At 54.0% G+C, this 22614-nt stretch overlaps 1 protein-coding gene across 9 annotated transcripts in view; it reads left to right on the top strand.

The window, feature by feature from the left end:
- PITPNM2 (phosphatidylinositol transfer protein membrane associated 2) overlaps nt 1–22614 on the top strand; it is a 136391-nt gene that overhangs the window by 92088 nt on the left and 21689 nt on the right. For all 9 annotated transcript variants that reach the window (XM_066371084.1, XM_066371077.1, XM_066371078.1 and 6 more), the window contains 4 exons: nt 8268–8441; nt 16972–17186; nt 18251–18372; nt 20731–20958. In XM_066371084.1, coding sequence (XP_066227181.1) covers nt 8364–8441; nt 16972–17186; nt 18251–18372; nt 20731–20958 — 643 coding nt within the window. In that variant the 5' untranslated portion in view covers nt 8268–8363. The remainder of the gene's footprint in view (nt 1–8267; nt 8442–16971; nt 17187–18250; nt 18373–20730; nt 20959–22614) is intronic.

Below are 22614 nucleotides of genomic sequence, written 5' to 3'. Positions count from 1 at the left end.
ACCAGCCACCCTCCCCACAATTGCAAATGTCCAGGCCGGCTCTGCTGGCCCAGCCTGGGGCAGCTCCAGACCTCAAGGCCAGGACACAGCTGACTTGTGTTTGGATGCGTTCCCTCCGCTTCCTCCCTGCACCGCCTCCCTCCTGAGTTCCATCTGTGACATCGACCCCGGCTAGTTGGCTAATCGTGGCAATGCAGATTCAGTGCTGCCACCTCAGTTCTCCTGCTGCCCCTCCCTTCCTGCCGGCGCCCTCCGCCCACCCTCCCTTACAAGCTGAACCCTGATCACTCACCAGCCCTCACGGCAGCCCCTCCAGCCCCCTCTCCCGGCCCCTTTAAGTCTGACAGACGTTGCCTTTTTCCCACCGTGCCCAGAGGGGTCCCTGACAACCTGGGGCTCCTGCCCTTGATTCCTTGGGAGGCACCGTGGGTTTTCAGTCAACCTCGGACCCCTCTTCTCTCTTCCCTGTGTGGGAGCTGGCTGGACAGGCGACCTGAGGACAAGGAGGGCGACACCCACCCCACATGGAGGCCAGAGCTCCGCACACAGGCAGGATGTAGTCTGGGCTGCTCACCTTGTCCAGGGCTGGTCAGCCCACCCCACCATGGTCTCCCTGGTCACCATGCCAAGTAACTTCCACTGGGACATTGTCTGGCCCTGCTCTTCTCTAAAAGACACGGAGGAACATGGGGCCTGGGGTCCTTTCTAGGGTCATGAACACAAGGGTTCTGGAAGCCCACGGCTTTCCTAGAGACTGGGCCATATTTTCCTAGAGCCACGTGCCATATTTGGGGCTCACTAGGGAATCATCCCTATTCCCCCGAAAGAGGGGTCGTCAGGTTGTGCTCCCGGCGGGGTCTCTGTGGGCCGGTCACCCCCATTCCTTGCCTGGCTTCCCTCCCAGAAGGGCCTCTCAAGACGTGTATTCTTTTTTCCTTCCTTCTCGCCGCGCCAAGCCCCAACAGCTGCCCTGTGCAAAGCAATCAAATGTAATTCTGTCTAACCCATCACGACTCCAGTGGCGACGGAGATGAAATGTGCGTCTGCCCCGCACACCCAGGCAGTCGGAATGAGCGTAATGAGATTGTCTGAGGGTTCAGCTGCCGGGCATGGAGGGCTCCGGGGGACAGGCGGACACACGTCACACCGCCTTCTTTCATCAGGGGGCAGGGTTCTGCCTGGGCCCCCTTGCTGCAGGCTTGACCAGGAAGCAAGTTGGGAGACCCTGCCGTGCCCTCCAGGACCTACCAAGGGGCCATGTGTCCTTTGGACATCCGTGCATGTCCTGGGCACTGTCTTGCCCTGGAGGCAGTGGGTTTAGTGTCCACAGCCCAGCCAGGAGGCTGGGCCCCACGCAGGCCTGGGCGGCCACCTCCCAGGCCCTGCGCAGACCCGGGCTGCCCCCGGAGTGCTGGTTGTAACCGAGCGGACCATGTGTGTGCATGATGTGAGGAGTTTGGAGAAGGTGAAATCAAAGATCATACAGATGAAGGAATTTGCCCACAGTCACAGCTGAGAGGTGGCAGAAGGTCTGGCTAACTCAGAGGCCGTGAGTTTAACGACTACACTGACTGCCCTTCCCGGGGCCAGTTACATACCCCCTGCTCAAACTCTGCCACCACCGCCAGGTGAAGAGTCGCATCGTTGTAGAAAACGTTGCCCCAAATTCCGTCCACCTGGGATAACCCTCACCAGCATCCAGTGAACATTATTCCAGACTCTTTATACAATCAGAGTAGTAATAACTTCTTTAAAAATAGATCATACTCTACGTGCATTTGGAGAAAGGAAAAAAAAAACAAATTTAATTTCTCTTGAATTCAACCAGAGACAGACTATCTATTTGCATTTATTTACAACGAAACAGAATGGAATCGCTAAACTTCAAAAAGACATTTCTTCATTGTAAGTGATCATAGTTCCTCACAGGTTAAAGTTAAGTGGTGGGAGGAAAGCCTTTTAAACAGTTTTATTGAGATATAATAAGCCACATATCATACAGTTCACTCATTAAAAGTCTGTGATTTCGCGGGGTTTGCCGTATAACGTTAATGTGTTGTTTTTTTAACTATGAGGAATTTGCCCATTTTAACAATTTTTAAGTGGATACTTTTGTGGCATTAGACAAATGTTTGGCATTGTACAAAGTTGTAGAACCATCACACACATTTCCAAAACTTTGCAATCACTAAAGTAGAAACTCCATAACTGGTAAACAATAATTCCCCATTCCCCTCTCCCCCCACCCCACCCCCAGTAACCACTAATCTACTTTCTGAGAGAAAAACTTGTAAAAGGTTAGAGTCATTTATTATTTTAATTGACAAACTTTATTTTTTTCAATGTGTTTATTGATTTGAGAGAGAGAGAGAGATCTGTTCCTGTAAGTGCCCTGACCGGGGATCAAACTCACAACCTTTGTGCGTGGGGACGATGCTCTACCCATCCTAGCTATCCAGCTAGGGTGAATACACTTTATTTTTTAGAGCAAGTTTTTAAGTTCCCAGCAAAATTGAGAGGATGGTACAGAGATTTCCCAGATACCCCCCCCCACACACACACACACACATGCATAGTCTACTGCATCAACATCATCCTGCCACCCGAGTGGTACCTTTGGTACAATTGATGACCCCTATATCAACACATCATTATCACCCAAAGTCCATAGTTTACCTTAAGGGTCACTCTTTGTGCTGTACATTCTATGAGGTTTGACAAATGTACAATGACATGTATCTACCACTGGAAGTATCACACAGAGCACTTCCCCTGCCCTAAAAAGTCCTGTGCTCCAGAGGGTCACCGCTCAATAATTTTTTTTTTTTTTGTATTTTTCTGAAGTGAGAAGCTGGGAGGCAGACAGACAGACACCTGCATGCACCCAGCCAGGATCCACCTGGCATGTGCACCAGGGGGCGATGCTCTGCCCATCTGGGGCGTTGCTCTGCCGCAATCAGAGCCATTCTAGCACCTGAGGTGGAGGCCATGGAGCCGTCCTAAGCGCCCGGGCCAACTTTGCTCCAATGGAGCCTTGGCTGCGGGAGGGGAAGAGAGAGACAGAGAGGAAGGAGAGGGGGAGGGGTGGAGAAGCAAATGGGCGCTTCTCTTGTGTGCCCTGGCTGGGAATCGAACCCGGGACTCCTGCATGCCAGGCTGATTCTCTACCACTGAACTAACTGACCAGGGCCTCAATAATTTTTTAACTTGCATAATAAACCCACTCCAATGCAATGAAAGTTGAGGAAATGATCAAGCGCCTCTGTTCTTCCCCTCTCAACTTTTGTTAGTTGTATGCTTATTTGTGTATATTGTCAATGTTTTTATGTTCCAGTCAAAAACCATAATTGCCCCGATTTCAAAAATATTAATACAGTATTCACCAGGGTTCCTCCACTGATGAACTTATTTTATCTTTTTATTGGTTAGATGTCAGCATCAGATAACTTTTTAAAGACCTTATGGATATCTAAGCCCCCTAAATTCATGTTTCAGGTGCCTGTTAACTTTATACTCAGAGGACAGTTTAGCTGGGTATAAGATTCTGGTTCATAATATCTTTCCCTTAGAATTCCATAGGATACAGCGCCACTGTTTTCTGAAAAACTGTTACTGTGGAGGGTTCTGATTCTCCTTAACCCATCTTCCCATGCTCCTTAGTTATATGGTTCTTTCTTTGACCTTTAAGCTCAGATACATTTTTAAGATGTCTTGGTATTCATTACACCATCAAGTTTTCCTGGGACATGGAATGGTAGTTAATCTGTAGGGCCAAGTCTTTTTTATTCCAGGGGATTTTTCCCCTTCTATATTTGAATACTTTCCCCTTTCCCCCTGTTCTATTATCTAGTTACTTTAAGAATCACACCAATTATGTACACATTGAGTTTCTTTTTTTTTCTTTTTTTGTATTTTTCTGGAGTGAGAAGTGGGGAGGCAGTCAGACAGACTCCTGAATGTGCCTGACCAAGACCTACCCAGCATGCCCACCAAGGGGCGATGCTCTGCCCATCTGGGGTGTTGCTCCAGTGTGGCCAGAGCCATTCTAGCACCTGAGGCGGAGACCATGGAGCCGTCCTCAGTGCCCGGGCCAACTTTGCTCCAATGGAGCCTTGGCTGGAGGAAGGGAAGAGAGAGAGAGAGAGAGAGAGAGAGAGAGAGAGAGAGAGAGAGAGAGAAAGGAGAGAGGGAAGGGTGGAGAAGCAGCTGGGTGCTTCTCCTGTGTGCTGTGACCGGGAATCGAACCCAGGACTTCCACATGCCAGGCCGACACTCTACCACTGAGCTAACCAGCCAGGGCCACATTGGGTTTTCTTTTGCCTCCCCCGTCTGTCATTTTGTTTTATCAGTCATCACCATTTAATCTCGTGTGATGTCCTCCAGCCTGCCCACCATATCTCCACTTGTCACACTGTTTAGTTAGTCATTGCTATAATATGGTTTTCGTAAAAAAAAAAAAAAAGTAGATATTTATGGTTCTTTTCCATCCCCCCCCCCCCGAGCTCTGCTAGCTCACACCCCTCAGCTTCTGTCTCTTTCTCTTGTCAAATCATTTCCTTTTAAAGTTTCTGTCTCCTTCCTGCCACCTTTAACTAGCTTTTAAGAGTTTATATCCACTGTTTCCCTGAGCCAATGGAGAACTGTTTTTCCGAAGTCTTCCTGTATTTCTCTTGGAGAATCTTCTTGTGATATTTGTTCTTCCTTTGCCCCCCCCCCTTAATCCATAGGACCCATGTGGGTGCCTTTCTGATCATTACCCTTTAACTAGCTTCTAAGTAGCAGGGTGAGAAAAATGGGGGAGATCGGAGCCGTGTGCAGCTGCATTGGGGGTTTATCTATTGTCTCTAGGGGACTCTCTTCCCAGAGCTCTTATGTATCCTGTGTCCTGGCATTCCATCTGTCTGAGCTTCCAGGGTTTGCAGGGTCATGGTGGCTCACAGCTAAGCTCTTTAGGTCTCTGACTCTCTGTATTATGACCAGCCCTCACTGCCCCCCCCCCCCATTTCTCTCTTCCAAGCCTCACTCACTTCACTCCTGGCATCTCTCTGCGCTGGAAAACTAGGTTCTGTCCTAGAAATGGCCTATGGGAATGATTTTCCCGTCAGCTCTCCCTCGCCTGCCATTCCACAGTGTAAAATTGCATCTCTGCACGCACTAAGCTGTTCATAGCAGCCCCCAAGTGGAATTGGCCCAAGTGCCCATCGACGATGGAATGGTTAAGTCAATTAGAGCCGTGGTTTTCAACTGCCGGTTCGTGAAAGAGGGAACCATCCTGATGATGTTGTGTGAAGAAGAGCCTGTAATCATTGGGTCTGTAATCTTCATACAACATCCGGGTGGTTCACTCTTTCGAGGACCAAAACCACTGAATTATAGTGTATTCACCCAAACAAACAACTAGACAGCAATGGGAGTGAACAGTCTACAACTGTCTGAATGGATCAACGTGGATGAATCCCATGAGCATAATGTCTATCAAAAGAAGCCAGAATCCACAGAGCACATACAGTATGATTCCATATGAAGCGGCCCATTCTGTGGGTCAGCAACAGTGGGGTATTGGCCATTGCTAGGCTAATGGAAAGTACACACATAGGCAAAAAGGCAGGACAGTGGTTGTCCACAGCTGGGGAGTAGAGACTAGAAGGAAGCATAGGGAGGGGGTGGGGGGTTTTCTGGGGTTGTTCATTTTCTGTATCTTTTAAAAAATTTTTATTAATTTTAGTGAGAGAGGAAGAGAGAGAGAGAGAGAGAGAGAGAGAGAGAGAGAGTAACATTGATCTTTTCCTGTATGTGCCCTGACCAGCTTCATGGTGTCTGGCTGATGTCCTTTCACAGGTTGTGGCTTGGGGGTGGCGGGGGGGAGGTGTAGCAGTTTCCTCGTGTCATCGTAGCCATTTCCCTCTTTTACTCCATCTTCAGTAGTGGTGCGTCATTTTCGAGGGAGGACAATTGACCGGAAATGCTCCTCCCCCCCCCCCCCCCATCTGCTACAGGAAGTCAGGGTTGATTTCTGAACTGACTCCTGGGGGCGTGGCTAGAAATAAACAGGCCTGGTCTTCTTAAGTAACTAAGCTGCTAGAACTTGATGAGATGAGGCAATTTGGGGAACCTCTCAGAAGTCCCGCGTTTGGGGTCTTTCATGGCTCTGGGTTTGTCTCATCTGTGGCTACCAGTTGGGAGGGAAGGGGCAGTTTCATGAGCTACGTAATGTAGAAGAACTCTAATTTACTAACAAGATTATTTCTCCAGACTGGATTTAAAGCAACTGGTAGTGTGAGAATTTTTTTTTTTAATTTTTTTTTTTACAGAGACAGAGAGAAAGTCAGAGAGAGGGATAGATAGGGACAGACAGACAGGAACAGAGAGAGATGAGAAGCATCAATCAATCATTAGTTTTTTGTTGCACATTGCAACACCTTAGTTGTTCATTGACTGCCCTCTCATATGTGCCTTGACCGGGGGCCTTCAGCAGACTGAGTAACTCCTTGCTGGAGCCAGCGACCTTGGGTCCAAGCTGGTGAGCTTTTTGCTCAAGCCAGATGAGCCCGCGCTCAAGCTGGCGAGCTCAGGGTCTCAAACCTGGGTCCTTCCGCATCCCAGTCCGATGCTGTATCCTCTGCGCCACCACCTGGTCAGGCTGGTTGTGTGAGAATTTGAGTGTGATGCTGGGGACTCTGAGGTAACAACTCTATGTGTTGTAAAGAGGTGAACATGGGGGTAGTTTTAGGCTAATAACACAGGGGCCAGCTCTGCCTCATTTGTGTAAAAAAAAAAAGACTCCACCCTCTATCTTCCAAAGTAGTTCATTGAAGGATTTCTTTCATCCCTATGTGCCGACTGTCTCAAGAGTTCTGGTATTTTTTTAAAAGATTTTATTTATTTATTTGAGAGAGGTGGGGAGAGAGAGAGAGAAAGACATAGAAAAGGGGGAGGAGCAGGAAGCATCAACTCCCATATGTGTCTTAACCAGGCAAGCCCAGGGTTTCAAACCGGCGACCTTAGCGTTCCAGGTTGACGCTTTATCCACTGCGCCACCACAGGTCAGGCGAGTTCTGGCATTTTCGCTTTCCCCCACCTCCTTAGACACGTGCAGTCATGCCCTAGCGCCCGGGTGATGGGCGGCCTCCTGCGGACGGTGCCCCGGGGAAGCGGCCCACCTGAGGCCTTCTCTCTTAGCACGCAGCTCGTCTCTTGCCTCCTGGTCACCGTGACTCCTTACCAACCGCTGTTCCGGTGGGGTCCTTCTGTAGTATGAGATACTGCTCTGATTCTGCCCCTGCCTGTCTTGGAAACCTTCACTCAGCTTCCAGTTAATGGTGTGTCATCTCTCAGGGGGGAGCCCAAATATATTTACAGCAACGCCCCTGCCATCTCAGGGATAGAGTATGGTGGGCGATTTTATTTTCCAGATTGCTGGGAGTATGCCTCCTTTAAGTGTTACATTGTTTTTATTTACGTTTTTAATTGAGGTGCAGGTCTTCATCAAAAATATTCCATCATCTTAAATAGAATCTACTATGAGTACATCGTTTATTTTTCCCCCCATTGATTTGAGAGAGAGAGAGAGAGAGAGAGAGAAAGGAAGGGAGAGAGGGTGTAGAGGAGAGAGAGAGAGAGAGAAAGAGAAGCATCAACTCATTGTTCCACTTAGTTGTTCCACTTAGTTGTGCACTCATTGATGGCTTCTTGTTTGTGCCCTGATTGGGGGGGAGGCAGAGTAAAACCTGTGCCCTGGGCCCCTTGAGACGATGCTTTATTCACTGAGCCACCTGGCCAGGACGCAGTGTTTATTTCCTAAATAGCTTTATTGGGATATGGTTCATATGCTGTGCAACCCACCCAGTTTTCTTATTTATCTCTTTGACCTCGGAGACTTAGACCAGCGTCAAACACAGAACAGGTGTCAGCCAGGGACCCAAGGCTGTGACTTGTCAGAACTACACAGAACACAGGAGTGTGGGGCTCTCCAACACGGGAGATGCAGCACCCTCCCACCGCCCAGCCCCTGCCAGCAGGCGGACAATCCCCAATTTCCCCCTGACCAATCAGAGCGCCCCCCCATCCTCCTCACACGCATGCTAAGCAAACAAGGAACGGGGAGGCTGGGGCAGGGGGAGGGCTTGTTCAAGGTCACCTGGTGGGCTCATGCCAGAGCCAGAAACAGAACTCCAGCCTCAGGACCAGACCAGGCCCCCTCCCCAGTGTCCTCGTACCCTCTTGCCTCGGGCAGAAAGTAACCCTCCTGTCCTCTCTTCCTCCCTCAGGGGTCCTTGGTGAATTTTGTCATGGTTGTTTAAAGAACCTTGCCTAGAAGTCCCAACACGCAGTTCCCCATCAACGGGAAGGCTTGGACTCCCAAGATGATCATAAAAGAATATCGGATTCCTCTGCCGATGACCGTGGAGGAGTACCGCATCGCCCAGCTGTACATGATACAGGTGGGTCGGGGCTCAGGGCTGGCCATGCCGGGCGCAAGCACAGCCTCTGCGCCCGTGCGTGGGGTGTCTCCGTAGCACAGCGTCTGCCCACCAGGCTTCTGGTGAATGTCTGGCTGCTGCGCAGGGTGCCAGGCACACAGCGGTGTTCCATAGGTGTCCGCAGCGTTGATGGTCTCACCGGCGCTGTATTCATGGCATTTAATACAAGTCATATCACTGATCCAGAATCTGTGCTCATGTTTAGTCAGCTCGGGCTACTGGAACAAAATCCCGTAGACCAGAGGCTGGAGACCACGGACATTTGTCTCACTGCTCTCTGCAGGCCGGGGAGGCCAAGGTCAAGGTGCAGACAGGTTTGGGGTCTGGCGAGGGCCCTGTTCTGGCTTACAGATGGCCACCTTCTTGCTGTGTCTTGCGGGGCAGAGGGGGAAGGGGCTCTCTGGGGTCCCTTTAGATAAGAGCACTAATCCCATCACGGGGGACACCTCCCTTGCGATCTAATCACTTTCCAAAGGCCTGACCCCGTAATACCATCACAGTGAAGGTTAGGCTTCAACATATGAATGGGGTGGGCTGGACACAGGTAAACTCAGTGCATAACGACCCATTTGACAGGAGGAAGGTATGAAGAGGCCCAGAGACGTTGAGTGACTTATCCAGGAGCACACAGCTTGCTTCCCACCTCCCTGGTCCATACTTTTTGTACTAGACTGTGGTGACAGCTATGTGGCTGGTTTACAGAGTCACAGATAAGTTTGAAGATGACAGCTTCCTGTGACAAGCCAGAGACTGCCTCCCCGCCCCACCCTGCCCCTGGTGTGGCTGACCTCCCCTCCGGCCCCGCCCCTGACATGGCTGGCCTCCCCTCCCTGCTCTGCGCCTGACCATCCTGGAACGCGGGACCCAGAGCCCCAGGACCCCGCCACTAGTGGCCCAGACAGACGTGACCACACTGCTGGGGTCCCGCGCTGTGGGGGCCCCCATCCCAGCTTCCCCACCAGCCTCCTGCTCATCTTTAGTGCCCCAGCCCTTTGCCCAAACCAGCAGCTTTCCCCCTGGTTCAGGAGCTGATTATAAACCCACTCTGGGCTCAGCTCTGGATGCCCCAGTCCAGCCTCTGGCCAAGCTGCCCGCTTCCCGCCCCCGCGCCCTCCCCCCCCCCCCCGTTATAGAATAATTACACATGGCCTCCGGAGCTGAGGGAGCCCTGTCCGGCAGGGTCTCCACCTCCACTCCTGGGTTGGGTTTGCATGGACTCAGCCCAGGTCCGGGGAGTTAGCTACGACTTCCTGCAGAACCCCAGCCCCCAGCTCCCTTCTGGGAGGGGCTGCTGAGGTTGGAGCAGGCTCTCAGCCTGGGCAGCTTGGCTGGGGAGGACTCAGAGGCACACCTGACCTCCCTGGGGGGCTGTTTGCTCCCAGCGGCATCAGAAGCGTCCCTCAATTCCCTCTTGAACCACTTACCCCGTAATTATTCCTCGAGCAAGGGAGAGGAGGGGAGACCTCCGTCGCCGCCACCCCCAACCCAGCTCTGGGAACCCCGAAATCGCTCAGGGACCAGGCTGGTCCGCCAGAGCAGCTGTTTGGCTCCTTCGTCCCCACCCAAGCCAGGTGAGCCCTGACCATGGGAGGGCCAGTCGCCCCTCGGCTCTGCCTGGCCTGCTAGCGCGGGCCACAGCTGGGTCCCGGAGCACTGACGTTTTTTGGCTTCTAGAATATTCAGAACTCTTTCAAAACATTTCATCACCACTGACTCCAAATCCCTCAAAAACACACGCCATCTTCACCTCCTTGTTTGAGGGTTTTTGTTTTGTTTTTAAATCTGTCCTTATGGCTCCAGTGATTGTCAGACATTCCACGGCCTCCTATGTGCTGGCTCCTAGGTCCCAGGGCGGCCTGCCTGCGCAGTCTCTGTCGTCCGAGCCCCACCTCCCAGGCTGCCCTCCCCTCCTCCTGCTCCCATTTTTATCTCACCGGCCTCTGGCCCCGAGTCCCCAGGCCTTCCATCTGCCACTTGGGAGACAGGTGCATTATCTCTAATGTGACGGTTTCACGGGTGTGAACATAACTTCAGTCAGACCTCGATAAAGCTGTTAACAAGATAAGTTAAATTTACCAGACCATCGGTGCCTGGCCTAGGCCGAGGGCTGGGTCACAGAGGTGCACAGCAAGCACCTGGGGCTGCCAGAGTGACCACGGGGAGATGGGTGTGTGCGCAACCCGGGGCACCCCGGCCTGGGGGAGCGGCGACTTCCAGGGGACAGACGATCGTGGGCTTCAGGCCAGTGCTCCGGGGGTACATCGCTCCAGGCTGGGCCTTGTGAGATGGATAGACCTGCAAGGGAGGAAGCCGCATTTTTTGTGGGAAGAAGAGCGATAAGAACTTAAGAGTTCACTTCCCGTCGGTCCGCTCACTGGCTGGGATGGCAGCTGGGAATGGGCTTTGAACCAGCTGCCTCCACCGTGAGGGAAGGGGTGAGCTCACGTGATTCAGGCCTGACCCATGCTCAATATACATACATGTTAAAAGTTTTAAAAACAAACAAAACGTCCTGGTGGAGAGAGAGCTTTCTATCCTAGAAGAGGCCCGGCAAATGCTTAGCTCAGAGCAAACCGTCAGAGGCACTTGGCCAGGACCCTGGACAGCTCAGAGCACCGCCTTGGGGATTTCTCGTCTTTGCTCTTCTGACCTCCTTGGTCAGCCCTCTCACCCGGGGAGCCTCCTGTGTCTCAGGGTCCTGGTCTTCCTGGGTCTGCACTTTGTCATACTTTGTCTGCACCAGGCTCAAGGTGGCTTGGTACCCTCTTGTGCAGCCCCTGGTCCTGGGGAAGGAGAGGGCTGGCTTCTCCCCACAGCCTGTGTCAGTAAAGCAGGCAGGGGTCACTGAGCAGGCCTTGCCCTGGGTGTGCATGCCCCTGGGGGAGCCAGGCCTGTCTCTTTCTCTGGTCTCCACGGGAGGCAGTGTGGCACAGCTACGGGAACAGCTGACAGGGATGCAGGTGGCCGTGGCGCGCGCAGAGGTCAGCACACTCTGAGAAGGGCTTGGTCCTAAGTGGCAACGACCAAGAGCTGCGGCTGTGGAAGGGAGACCTGCCCCTGATGCCACTGCTGGTGGGGAGCCAGGGGTCAGCCCTTCGGGATGCCAGCTCCTAAGCTGAGGCTGGTACCCAAGCTTGGAAGGAACTGGTGACAGTTGGGACCAGAATCCATTCATTCATGCATCCAGTCTTGACCAAACTCCTACTGCACGGAGGCACCAGAGTGCTGTGTGGGGGATACAGACTGGGGCCAGTCTGTGTTCCCATGGCTCCGTCACCGCTGACTGTGGCCCTCACACCTCTGAGTGGCCCACCATAGTCATCTTCCATGAATGACCACAGCCATTGTTACCACATGCAATGATGGTGGCCTGGGTGCCCAGGGCCTGACATGTGTCACTAGCTTTAATCCTTACCATACCTGCTCATACCTATAGAGATGGTGGTATTTGCCCCCATTTTACAGATGAGAGTTTGAGGTTCAGAGAGGTCAAGGAACTTGCCCAAGGATGCACAGCTGGCCTGATGCTGCCAGGCTTTGTCTACAGGTCTCTCTCTTAGTCTGCACCTCTTCCATGGTGCTTGGAGATGCCCCAGTTCACCCTGCCTCTTAACTTCAGAGTCTCAGCTGTTGCAGGTGGGAGCAGAGTTGCTCCACCCCCACCTGCCTCTAAAACCTGTGCCCCCCCACACACTTCATACAGACCTACTCCCCTTCCTGCCTCACATACACATCTGCAGGTGGCCAGACCAGGGTTGGTGTGGTCAGCCGCACACTAGGGAAAGAGCTAGTTCCAGAAGGTTTATGTGGCCAAGGGCTTGGCTCCAAGGGTTGAGGGCTAGGTGGCAGGGGCCTTACCTGTCATGCAGGGTGGCATCATCAAGGTGCTATCTTTGTTTTTCCCACCAGCAGGCTGAATGAAGCCTTACTCATAGGAGGGGTGGTGGCCTAGCTGGTTGACTAGGGTTGACTAGGGTTCCCCAAAGTTCATGTTCACCCAGAACCTCAGATCGTGACCTTATATGGAAATTGGGTCTTTGCTAATGTAATTAGTTAAGGATGTTTTAGTGAGATCACTCTGGATTTGGGGGAGGGCCCCTAAACAACCAAACGGCTGTGGCCCCTATAAGAAGAGGAGAGGAAGGAAGATGAGAAACAGGAAGATGGCCATGTGGCCATGGAGGCAGGTCGGAGCAAGGCGGCCACCAGCCCAGGAACCCCTGGGGCCAGTGGAACCCCGAGGAGGGAGGAAGGACCCTCCCTTAGAGCCTCCTGAGGGAGCTGCTTGGGTGAAGGACCCTCCCTTAGAGCCTCCTGAGGGAGCTGCTTGGGTGAAGGACCCTCCCTTAGAGCCTCCTGAGGGAGCTGCTTGGGTGAAGGACCCTCCCTTAGAGCCTCCAGAGGGAGCTGCTTGGGTGAAGGGCCCTCCCTTGGAGCCTCCAGAGGGAGCTGCTTGGGTGAAGGACCCTCCCTTAGAGCCTCCAGAGGGAGCTGCTTGGGTGGCCGTCCTGGCTTTCCCGAAGAGGAGTCTGCGGGCGATTCAGGCCAAGGTCACTGGAGTGGACAGAGGACTTCTCCCCTGCCCTGGACTCCCTGGCAGACTGGGCACCCCTCCCCAGCCCTGAGAGACTCCACATGGGCCTCAGGCCTATACACACCCTTTTCTCCGTGAGCCACCAGGCACCCTAAATGGGCTCATTTCCTGGGGCTTCCCTGACAGCACCACACACTGAGGGGACTTCAAGCAGCAGAAGTTCATTCTCTCATAGCTAGCTCTGAAGCCAGAAGTCTGAAACCGAGGTGTTGGCAGGGCCCTGCTCCCTCTGAGGGCTCTGGGGGGGCTCTGTCCTGGCCTCTTCCTGCTCCTGGTGGACTTGGGCATCCCCTGGCTTGTGGCCGCATCATCCCAGTCTCTGCCTTCATCGTCCCCTGGCTGTCTACTCTCTGCCTGTCTGTGTCTCTGTTTCCTCTGTTTATGACAGCGGTCATTGGTTTAGGGCCCACCCTAGTCTACTGTTACCTCACCTTACCTAATTACATCCACAAAGACCCTATTTCCACATCAGGTCCCAGTCCCAGGTTCCAAGTGGACACACATTTTGAGGAGATGCTACTCCAACCCTCATACCAGGGCTTGGGCAGATAGGTAGCGTCCCCCCTTATAGTTTTCAGAAGCAAGACCAGCGAGAAGCAATGTGTCAGGGAGGAAGGACCGCGTGTTTCCCCTGAGCTCCTGCTGGCGGGTGAGCAGGCGCCCTGGAATCCAACAGGTCTGAGTCCGAATCCCAGCTCTGCCATATCCCTGTGACCTCGGCGGGGTCACACACCCCTGTCTCAGCCTCCACCTTCCCATCTGTAAATTGGGGATGATGGTGATATGACACCTCCTCCCAGGGGGTTGTTGCAATAGCTGGAGGAGAAAGCACAAGTAAAGCACGTACCACCATGACAAATTAACGAAGCTTCTATAAGAGGCGGGCGCTGGGAACATGCCCAGGAAATGCTGCTTTCGTCACGGCATCTGGGCCACATTCCCGGAGCTCCTTTGAAAGAGTCGGGGCCGGTGCTCTCTGCTCTGATTCCATCTGTGCCCTCAACCTGAGTCTGTCTTTTTTTTTCTTTAAATCTGAATGAGATGAGTCTTTCTGAGCCATGGAGGTACAGCAGGTCTTTGTGCCCCGGAGAGGGGAGGCAGTGCTGTGGGGAGTACCCGTGTGTGCATAGATAGGCGTGTGCACTCAGGGCTGTGCGTGTGTGTGTGCGTGTATGGCGTGTGCGCGCCTTGCTGTCCAGGAAGCTGACCGAAGATGGCCTTGGTGATGCCATCACATCACCATGGAAACAGATACTGGGCTTTAAAAGTCAGCAGCGTCTCAACCAGGAGATTTTCTGCATCAGCAGAAATCTGAGCTGTTGGACCTGGGGAAGGATGTCATGGCAGAGGGGACGCTTAGACGTGACCCGGGCTTCATCCTCCTCAGGTGGTGGCTCCGAGGCCCCATTCCACTCCCCGCCTTTGACCTCTGTGAAATCTGAGTGAGTACCAGAGGCAGGCTTTTGTGCATGTGTGTTTTGTTTTATCCTGGCTTGACTAACATGAAAGTCACACACCACATAAGTCATGCTGTGTGTGTGTGTGTGTGTGTGTGTGTGTGGTGTGTGTGTGTGTGTGGCAGAGACAGTTGTTCATTGATTGATTTCTCATATGTGCTTTGACTGGGGGTGGGGGTGGGGAGCTACAGAAGATCGAGTGACTTCTTGCTCAAGCCAGCGACCTTGGGCTCAAGCTGGCGAGCCCATGCTCAAACCAGATGAGCTCACACTCAAGCTGGCGACCTCAGGGTCTCAAACCTGGGTCCTCAGCATTCCAGTCCAACGCTCTATCCACTGTACCACTGCCTGGTCAGGCACGAGTCACGCGTTTAACGTGTACAGTTGAGAGGTTTTTAGTATATATATAATATTTATATTCACAGTGATGAAACCACAGTCAACTTTAGAACAATCACCGCAGTCAATTTCAGAACATTTTTGTATCCTCAAAAAGAAGTCATTTTCCATTCCCCCCTCTCCCCAAGCCCTCCCCCACCCAGGGCAACTAATAATCTGCTTTCTGACTCCATGGATTTGCCGGTTGTGGACATTTCATATTAATAGGATTGCACAGTATGTGGCCTTTTGTGTCTGGCTTATTCCACTTAACATGATGACATCTTTTTTTCTTTTTTTTTTTTTCATTTTTCTGAAGCTGGAAACAGGGAGAGACAGTCAGACAGACTCCCGCATGCGCCCGACCGGGATCCACCCGGCACGCCCACCATGGGGCGACGCTCTGCCCACCAGGGGGCGATGCTCTGCCCATCCTGGGCGTCGCCATGTTGCGACCAGAGCTACTCTAGCGCCTGAGGCAGAGGCCACAGAGCCATCCCCAGCGCCCGGGCCATCTTTGCTCCAATGGAGCCTTGGCTGCGGGAGGGGAAGAGAGAGACAGAGAGGAAGGTGCGGCGGAGGGGTGGAGAAGCAAATGGGCGCTTCTCCTGTGTGCCCTGGCCGGGAATCGAACCCGGGTCCTCCGCACGCTAGGCCGACGCTCTACCGCTGAGCCAACCGGCCAGGGCCATCTTTTTTTCTTTTTAATTAATGTTATATTTTGCATTAGTTTCAGGTGTAGGGCATAGTGGTTAGACAATCATCTACTTTACAAAGTGTTCCCGCCCCCTCACCCAATATTTCCAGGACCCACCTGGCACCATACATAGTGATTACAACATTATTGACTCTGTTCCCTATGCCGTTCTTTACATCCCTGTGACTATTTGGTAACTACCAGTCGGTACTTCTCAATCCCTTCACCTTCTACACCCAGCCCTCCAAACCCCCTTGACCCCCTAACAGTATGAAATCTTCCAGTAAACCAACGCAGGTGTCTTTGCATTTGTTTAGGTCTTTCAGTTTCCTTGGCAACGTTTTGTCGTTTTCGCTGTACAAGTCTTTCACTGCCTTAGTTGTTCCTAGTTATTTTTAATTCTTTTTGGATCCCATTCTAAATGGATATAATTTTCTGATTGACTTCCTTGCATTGCTTGTTTTTGTGTGTTGATTTTGAATCCTGCAACTTTGCTGAATTCGTATGTTAGGTCTGACAGGTTTTTAGGAGGATTTTTGAGGATTTTTCTGTATGTGAGATTATGTCCTTGGTGAGTAGAGGTAGTTTTATGTCTTCCTTTCCAGTTGGGATGCCTCTTGTTATTTCTTGCCTAATTTCTTTCTTTTCTTTTTTTTTTTTTCCAGCGAGAGTAGGGGCAAGGGACAGACAGGAAGGAAAGAGATCAGAAGCATCAACTCAGAGTTGCAGCACTTTAGTTGTTCATTGATTGCTTTCTCATCTGTGCCTTGACCAAGGAGGCTCCAGCAGAGCCACGGACCCCTTGCTCAAGCCAGCGACCTTGGGTTTCAATCCAGCGACCTGTGGGCTCAAGCCAGCAACCCTGGGGTCACGTCTATGAACCCACGCTCAAGCCGGGAACCCGCGCGACCTCAGGGTTTCGAACCTGGGTCCTCCGCGTCCCAGGCTGAAACTCTATCCACTGTGCTGCCACCTGGTCAGGCTTTCTTGCCTAATTTCGATGGCCAGAACCTCCAGTACAATGTTGCATGGAGACAAGATAGCAGCCACCCCGCCTTGTCCCGAACTTGGGAACACTTTCAGTGTGGGGACAGAGGGGAGTCAGATGGAAGAGCTTGCATGTGCAGTGCTGGGGCTCAGAGGGAACAGTGGCCTGTTCCGTCTACTGCAAGAGTGCTGGGACACACGGAGCTGGCGTCTGGGCTTAGGGGTCCTGAAGTGACACAGGAGGAGCCAGCCCAGTCGTTCAAAGCCCCTCCTCCCGTTCCATGCTCCGGGGCTTGATCTCCTGAGGCCCTTTCCCTCTGCACCGTGCTCTGCCCCCCTCTACACACACACACATGGACAGCGCTTTTGTCCCCGCAGAAGAAGAGCCGCGACGAGACGTATGGCGAAGGCAGCGGCGTGGAGATCCTGGAGAACCGGCCGTACACGGACGGCCCCGGTGGCTCCGGACAGTACACGCACAAGGTGTACCACGTGGGCATGCACATCCCCAGCTGGTTCCGCTCCATCCTGCCCAAGGCGGCCCTGCGGGTGGTGGAGGAGTCCTGGAACGCCTACCCCTACACGCGAACCAGGTGAGCGGGGAAGCCCGCTGCAGCGGAGATCCCGGGGGCAGCCCTCCAGGTGGGTGCCCCCAAGGAGCCTCCATTCCAGGCAGGGGCACCCTGGAGGTCTCCCGAGATCCCCCCCTCCCAGGGAAACAGGCAGGAGAGGGATGGGGACACACCTGGATGCCTCCCTGCCGGCCTGGGGTGGAGGCCGAGTGGGCATGAGTTCAGCAAGGACCACCCGAGACCCCCTTGCTCTCTTAGAAGGTTCAGGGAATACAGAATCGCTCTGATGTTTGTCTGGGAATGCGGGACAGTCAGCCGGCTGGGAAGACACAGGACCTGAGGATATACCAGATGGGCTAGGCTCCCTCTACCCTGAAACCTTTTGCTACTACGATGCTTTATCACATCCCCTGTTGAATTGGGGTTTCCTTTGGATCCCCAGGAGGGGGTCCTTCAGTCTGTGCTCCCACCCGCCCCATGTGGCTGAGCACCATAGGGTTAGACCGGACGGGGGCTGTACCTGGCTGGCTGTCCACTTGCTACACAGGCGGGGTCCCTTCCCCACCCTCGCTGAGGGCCAGGAGCTCACCAGGGGATCCACAGAGGCCATTCCTCTTCCCAACAGCACTTTCCTCCTCTGCGCTCATCAAGAGAGAGGGGCTGTTCCCTTGTTGTCAGCCCTGACTCCCGGGGGACAGAGTAGGGGTGTCATGTCACACGTGGTGCTTGTCCAGTTCAGCCCACTCCGCAGGAGGCTGCCATAGCTGAGCCCGCGTCTGCACCGTGCCTGACACACGTGGGCGATGGACACAGGGTTTCCAGCAGCCACCCGAGACATCTCCCTCTTCCCCCTAAACCCAGTCCAGCCTTGGCTTTTCCGGGGCACACGGTGAAGGTCCAGGAGGTGGTTAAGGCAGATGAGTCTTGTCCACCACTCCTGCCTCCTTCTCCCACCTGAGTTGCCCATGGGGCCCTCCTCCCCTGCCCAGTGGGACTGGCAGGCCCTGGCCCAGCCACCCACCCCCACTCCCGGCCCCCACCGCCTGCGCCCACACTCCTGTTGGACGCTTTTCTCCCCCCTGCAGGTTCACTTGCCCTTTTGTAGAGAAATTCTCCATCGACATTGAAACCTTTTATAAGACCGACGCTGGAGAAAACCCCAACGTGTTCAGCCTGTCTCCCGTGGAAAAGAACCAGCTGACCATCGGTAACTGTCCACCACGGTGCTCCCACACTGGGAGGGGCAGGAGCCCTCCGGGGCCATGTTGTGGGTTTCCGGGTCTGTGCGTCCGTCGTCTTCAGGCCCACAGATGCACTCCTGACCTGGGAAAGGCAGTCAACATCACGAGCAAGCATAGGATGGGAGGTGGGGGGACCCTGGGGGGGACAGGATAGGCTGCCTTGGCCCCATTTGTCTGACATGCACACCGAGGCTAAGTGCCTTTTATACTCTGAGCCCCTCCCTTCCCTCCCTTCAGGGTGTCCCCGTCCCCAGAGGTGCCCGTGTGGGCTCAGGGGCCCGTCTTGGGCTGACAGCCATGTGAGTACAGTGGGCCGGACAGGGCCTGTGTCCTCTTAATAGCAGTGGCCTCGACCCCACCCCTCCGATTGACCGTGCCATGCGGGAAACAGCCCCCTTTGTGAAATCCGCTTTCCCAAGAGAGGCCAGAAATCAGGATTTTTGTGTGAGATCTCCCAATTCCTAAATGTTGGCAATGAATTAAAAAACTCTTTGTAAATAAACACATGCTGGCCAAACAAAACACATCTGTGGGCCAGACGCATCTCAGCAGACACCAGTCTGTAACGCTAGGTTCCAGGCCCAGAGGAGTGAGTCATGCGGAGGGGTTTCGGGCAGGTGCTCGGCCAGCCGATGGCACCCCAGGAGCAGACCTCCAAGCAGCCTCTCTGATGGGCATGAAGGGCTCCCCCCCACCCCAGAACAACCCCCCATCAGCCCCTCTGGGCCTTGGAAGCTGTTAGTTTGCTGCCAAATCGAAGTCACACAGACTGGGCAGCTTAAACCCAGAAGCTGACTGACTCGCAGTCCTGGAGAAGGTCGTCAGGGCTGGCTGCTTCCGGGCTCTGTGTGGGAGACCCTGCGCGGGAGACCCTGCCCCAGGCCGCTGTCCTGCTGGCGAGCCATGGTGTTCCTGGGCTTGGAAACGTATCACCCCAGCATCTGCCATCACCTTCATGTGTGTTCTGCCCATGGACCAGTCTGCTCCAATGTCCCCTTTTTTATAAGCCTATTAGTCATATTGGATTAGAGCCTCCCTAATGATCTCATTTTAATTTGCTTACATCTTTAAAGGCCCTATGTCCAAATAAAGTTCTATTTTGAGGTCCTGGGGGTCAGGATTCTGACATATGAATTTGGGGGGGTGCCGGAAAGAAACATTCTATTCACCGCCGGAGGGAAGGCCCAGGCCTGATGCAGGCCCTCTGGCCGCTGTTGTCCCACCGGCCCAGCTTTGGACAGGCCAGGGCTCCATGGGCTCCTCCCAGAGGCCTCCTGCTGTGGCCCCTAATCCCAGCCCTCCCCTTGCCGGCCCTTCTGCCTGGGTTACTGGGCATGCGGTCTGCCCTGGGGAGGACTTCTATTCCCCGGACTTCCGTGAGTGCTGCTGCACTCTGACCGCTCCTCGGCCCTCACTGCTTTCGGTGGTGCTAATGCCCACGTCTGCAAGCCACAGCACAGACCCAGCCAGCTCACGGGCCTTGAGAGCCACCTCAGGAGCCAGCTCAGCGAGCAGCTTTGATTTGGGGGGAGGAGGCAGATGACAGGAGGTGGCACGGCTCATGTCTTTCCCAGAGTTGCTGCCATTCCTCTTAACATACATCCGCGCGTGCACACACACACACACACACCTAGGTCCCACCAGCCACCAGTCCTATTTCTCAAATGCCCAGCCCTGTGGCATCCTGGGCCTGGCACCTCCTGCTGGGCTGTCCTACAGGTCAGCCTGCCTGAAGACCGTAGACAGTGCCACTTTCCCCTCAGGGGACCCTCCAGGCGCTTAGCCTGGCGAGAAATGGCCGCGGGTCCAGCTGTATCCCCTTCACCTCCCCTCACACAGACCCCCTGGAGGGTCCCCCCCACTCTGCCACCTCTCCATCGGTGCTGCTGGGACAGTGTCAGCCTCATGACGCTTCTGTAGTTGAAATGCCCCCTTTCTGGGAAGCTTTTTCTGGCCTCCTCTTACGCCTGCCCCGTGTCCCATGCCACCTTCCCTACATCCTATCCCACCTGCCCCATGAATCTTCCCCTTATCACCATATTAACCTGCTTTGGCGACCAGTAGAACGCATAGGAAGCGTGGGGTTTGCTGAGATGATTGGCAGGGGCCACAAGGAAAGCCACAGGCCTCGCGATCAGGGGAACTCAAGGTCAGAGTGGCCCAGAGCATCGTCCTCACCTCCCTCTCCTACATTAGGCCCTGGCACATGGAGGCCCAGAGCCCCGCAAGGATTTGAAAGGAGGCTGGGACATGGGGAGGGGACAAGACAGGAGAGGGAGGTGGAGGTCAGGACAGAAGTGACCACTTTCAGGGTCTCCCCACAGACTTCATCGACATCGTCAAAGACCCCGTTCCCCCGAACGAGTATAGGACGGAGGAGGACCCCAAGCTGTTCCACTCGACCAGGACACAGCGGGGGCCCCTGTCGGACAACTGGATCGAGGAGTACAAGCAGCAGGTGTGCCCCATCATGTGCGCCTACAAGCTGTGCAAGGTGGAGTTCCGCTACTGGGGCATGCAGTCCAAGATCGAGCGGTTCATCCACGACACAGGTGAGCACACCCAGCGCCTGGACCCACCGGTGTCATCCCCACCGCCCACTGCCTATGTCGAGCGGCGATTCTGCATTCCCGTCTTACTCCCGAGAGGTGACCCTGAAGCCTGCTTAATCGTGACCACCTGTAAACACCCACAGGCTCCTACAGACTGCAGGCAGTGCGTGTCGTCCCCCTAGTAGCCCTGGGCCCTGCGTCCCGATACTCCTGACCAGTGGACATGTAGTGTCCACTCCCTGTGGGGAAACAGCCTCAGGGGACACCCTCCCTGCTGCCAGCCGGCACCTCTCAGCCCCCGGAAGCCCTGTGCTGGCTCTGCCTCCCCTCTTGGGCTGGAAGTTCCAGGGGCCGAGCCCGTGGACATCAGAGTGTCCTCACATCATGCAGGTCTGGCCCAGAGTAGGTACCCAGGGAACAGGTGGGTCAACAGATTACCTGGGGCTCTTAGTCCAGCTGGTGCTGACTGGGGTCCTCTCCCCTAGAGCCCTCAGCCTCCCTACCTGTCCCCAGGTCATGGCATGAGGTCAGGGCCAAGGGCCTGTCGCAGCCCAAAGCTAATAATGATCTAGGAGTGGCACGTGGGCATCACCCTTGGACTCCAAGGGCAGAGGGGCTTCGTTTAGATGAGAATCGATGCACACTGACGATAGTGCGCTCCATACATGTCCGAGCAGCTCACAGGGACCTGTGAGGGTGGCCACTGTCACCCGTTTTGGGGGGAGGGAGAAGTGTGGGCTGCCTGCCCGGTGCTATACGCCCGGATGTGTTTTGTCTCCCTGAGGGTTCCTTAACCAGCTTCACAGAGGCCTAATTTTGCACACCACACATTTCACCGGTTGTGAGAGGACAGTTCCATAAATTTTAGTATATTCTAGAACATTTCATCACCTCAGAGTCCTTTGTTGTCTTTCCCAGTCACCCCGCCCCTGCCCCCACCCTAACCCTAGGCCACCCCTATCTGCTTTCTGTCCCTATGGCTCTTTTTATTATTTTTTATACCCTAAAAGCTATCTTATTTCACATGGATCTATATTCTATTAGAAAAAGAAGGGCCAAGCTGCTTCAAATTTGAACTTGCTTTTCCATGGGACTTTTTTTTTGTTGTTGTTATTTTCAGAGAATCAGAGAGAGGGATAGATAAGGACAGACAGATAGGAATGGAGAGAGATGAGAAGCATCAATCATTAGTTCTTTGTTGCAACACCTTAGTTGTTCATTGATTGCTTTCTCATATGTGCCTTGACCGCGGGCCTTCAGCAGACTGAGTAACCCCTTGCTTGAGCCAGCAACCTTGGGTCCAAGCTGGTGAGCTTTTTGCTCAAGCCAGATGAGCCTGCGCTGAAGCTGGCGGCCTCGGGGTCTCGAACCTGGGTCCTTCCGCATCCCAGTCCGACGCTCTATCCACTGCGCCACCGCCTGGTTAGGCTCCATGGGACTTTTGATAGGAAAAGTGGACTGGACACTGAGCGGGGAGACTCTCAGGAAGTCATCTTCCAGGGTCTCCCCACCCCACCCCACCCACCTCGGGCAGAAATCCCTTCCCCTCCCCCACTTCTGAGCAGACACATTCCCTTGGGAGGCCATGTGGGTGCCAGACCCTGCCTTCACAGCAGGGAAAACTGAGGTAGGGACAGTGATTTGCCGGAGGCTACA

Source organism: Saccopteryx leptura, chromosome 2 (assembly GCF_036850995.1).
Source record: "Saccopteryx leptura isolate mSacLep1 chromosome 2, mSacLep1_pri_phased_curated, whole genome shotgun sequence".
Classification (NCBI taxonomy): Eukaryota; Metazoa; Chordata; class Mammalia; order Chiroptera; family Emballonuridae; genus Saccopteryx; species Saccopteryx leptura.
The sequence above is the reverse complement of the archived record's forward strand: the minus strand, read 5'-3'. Positions and strand labels throughout refer to the sequence as shown.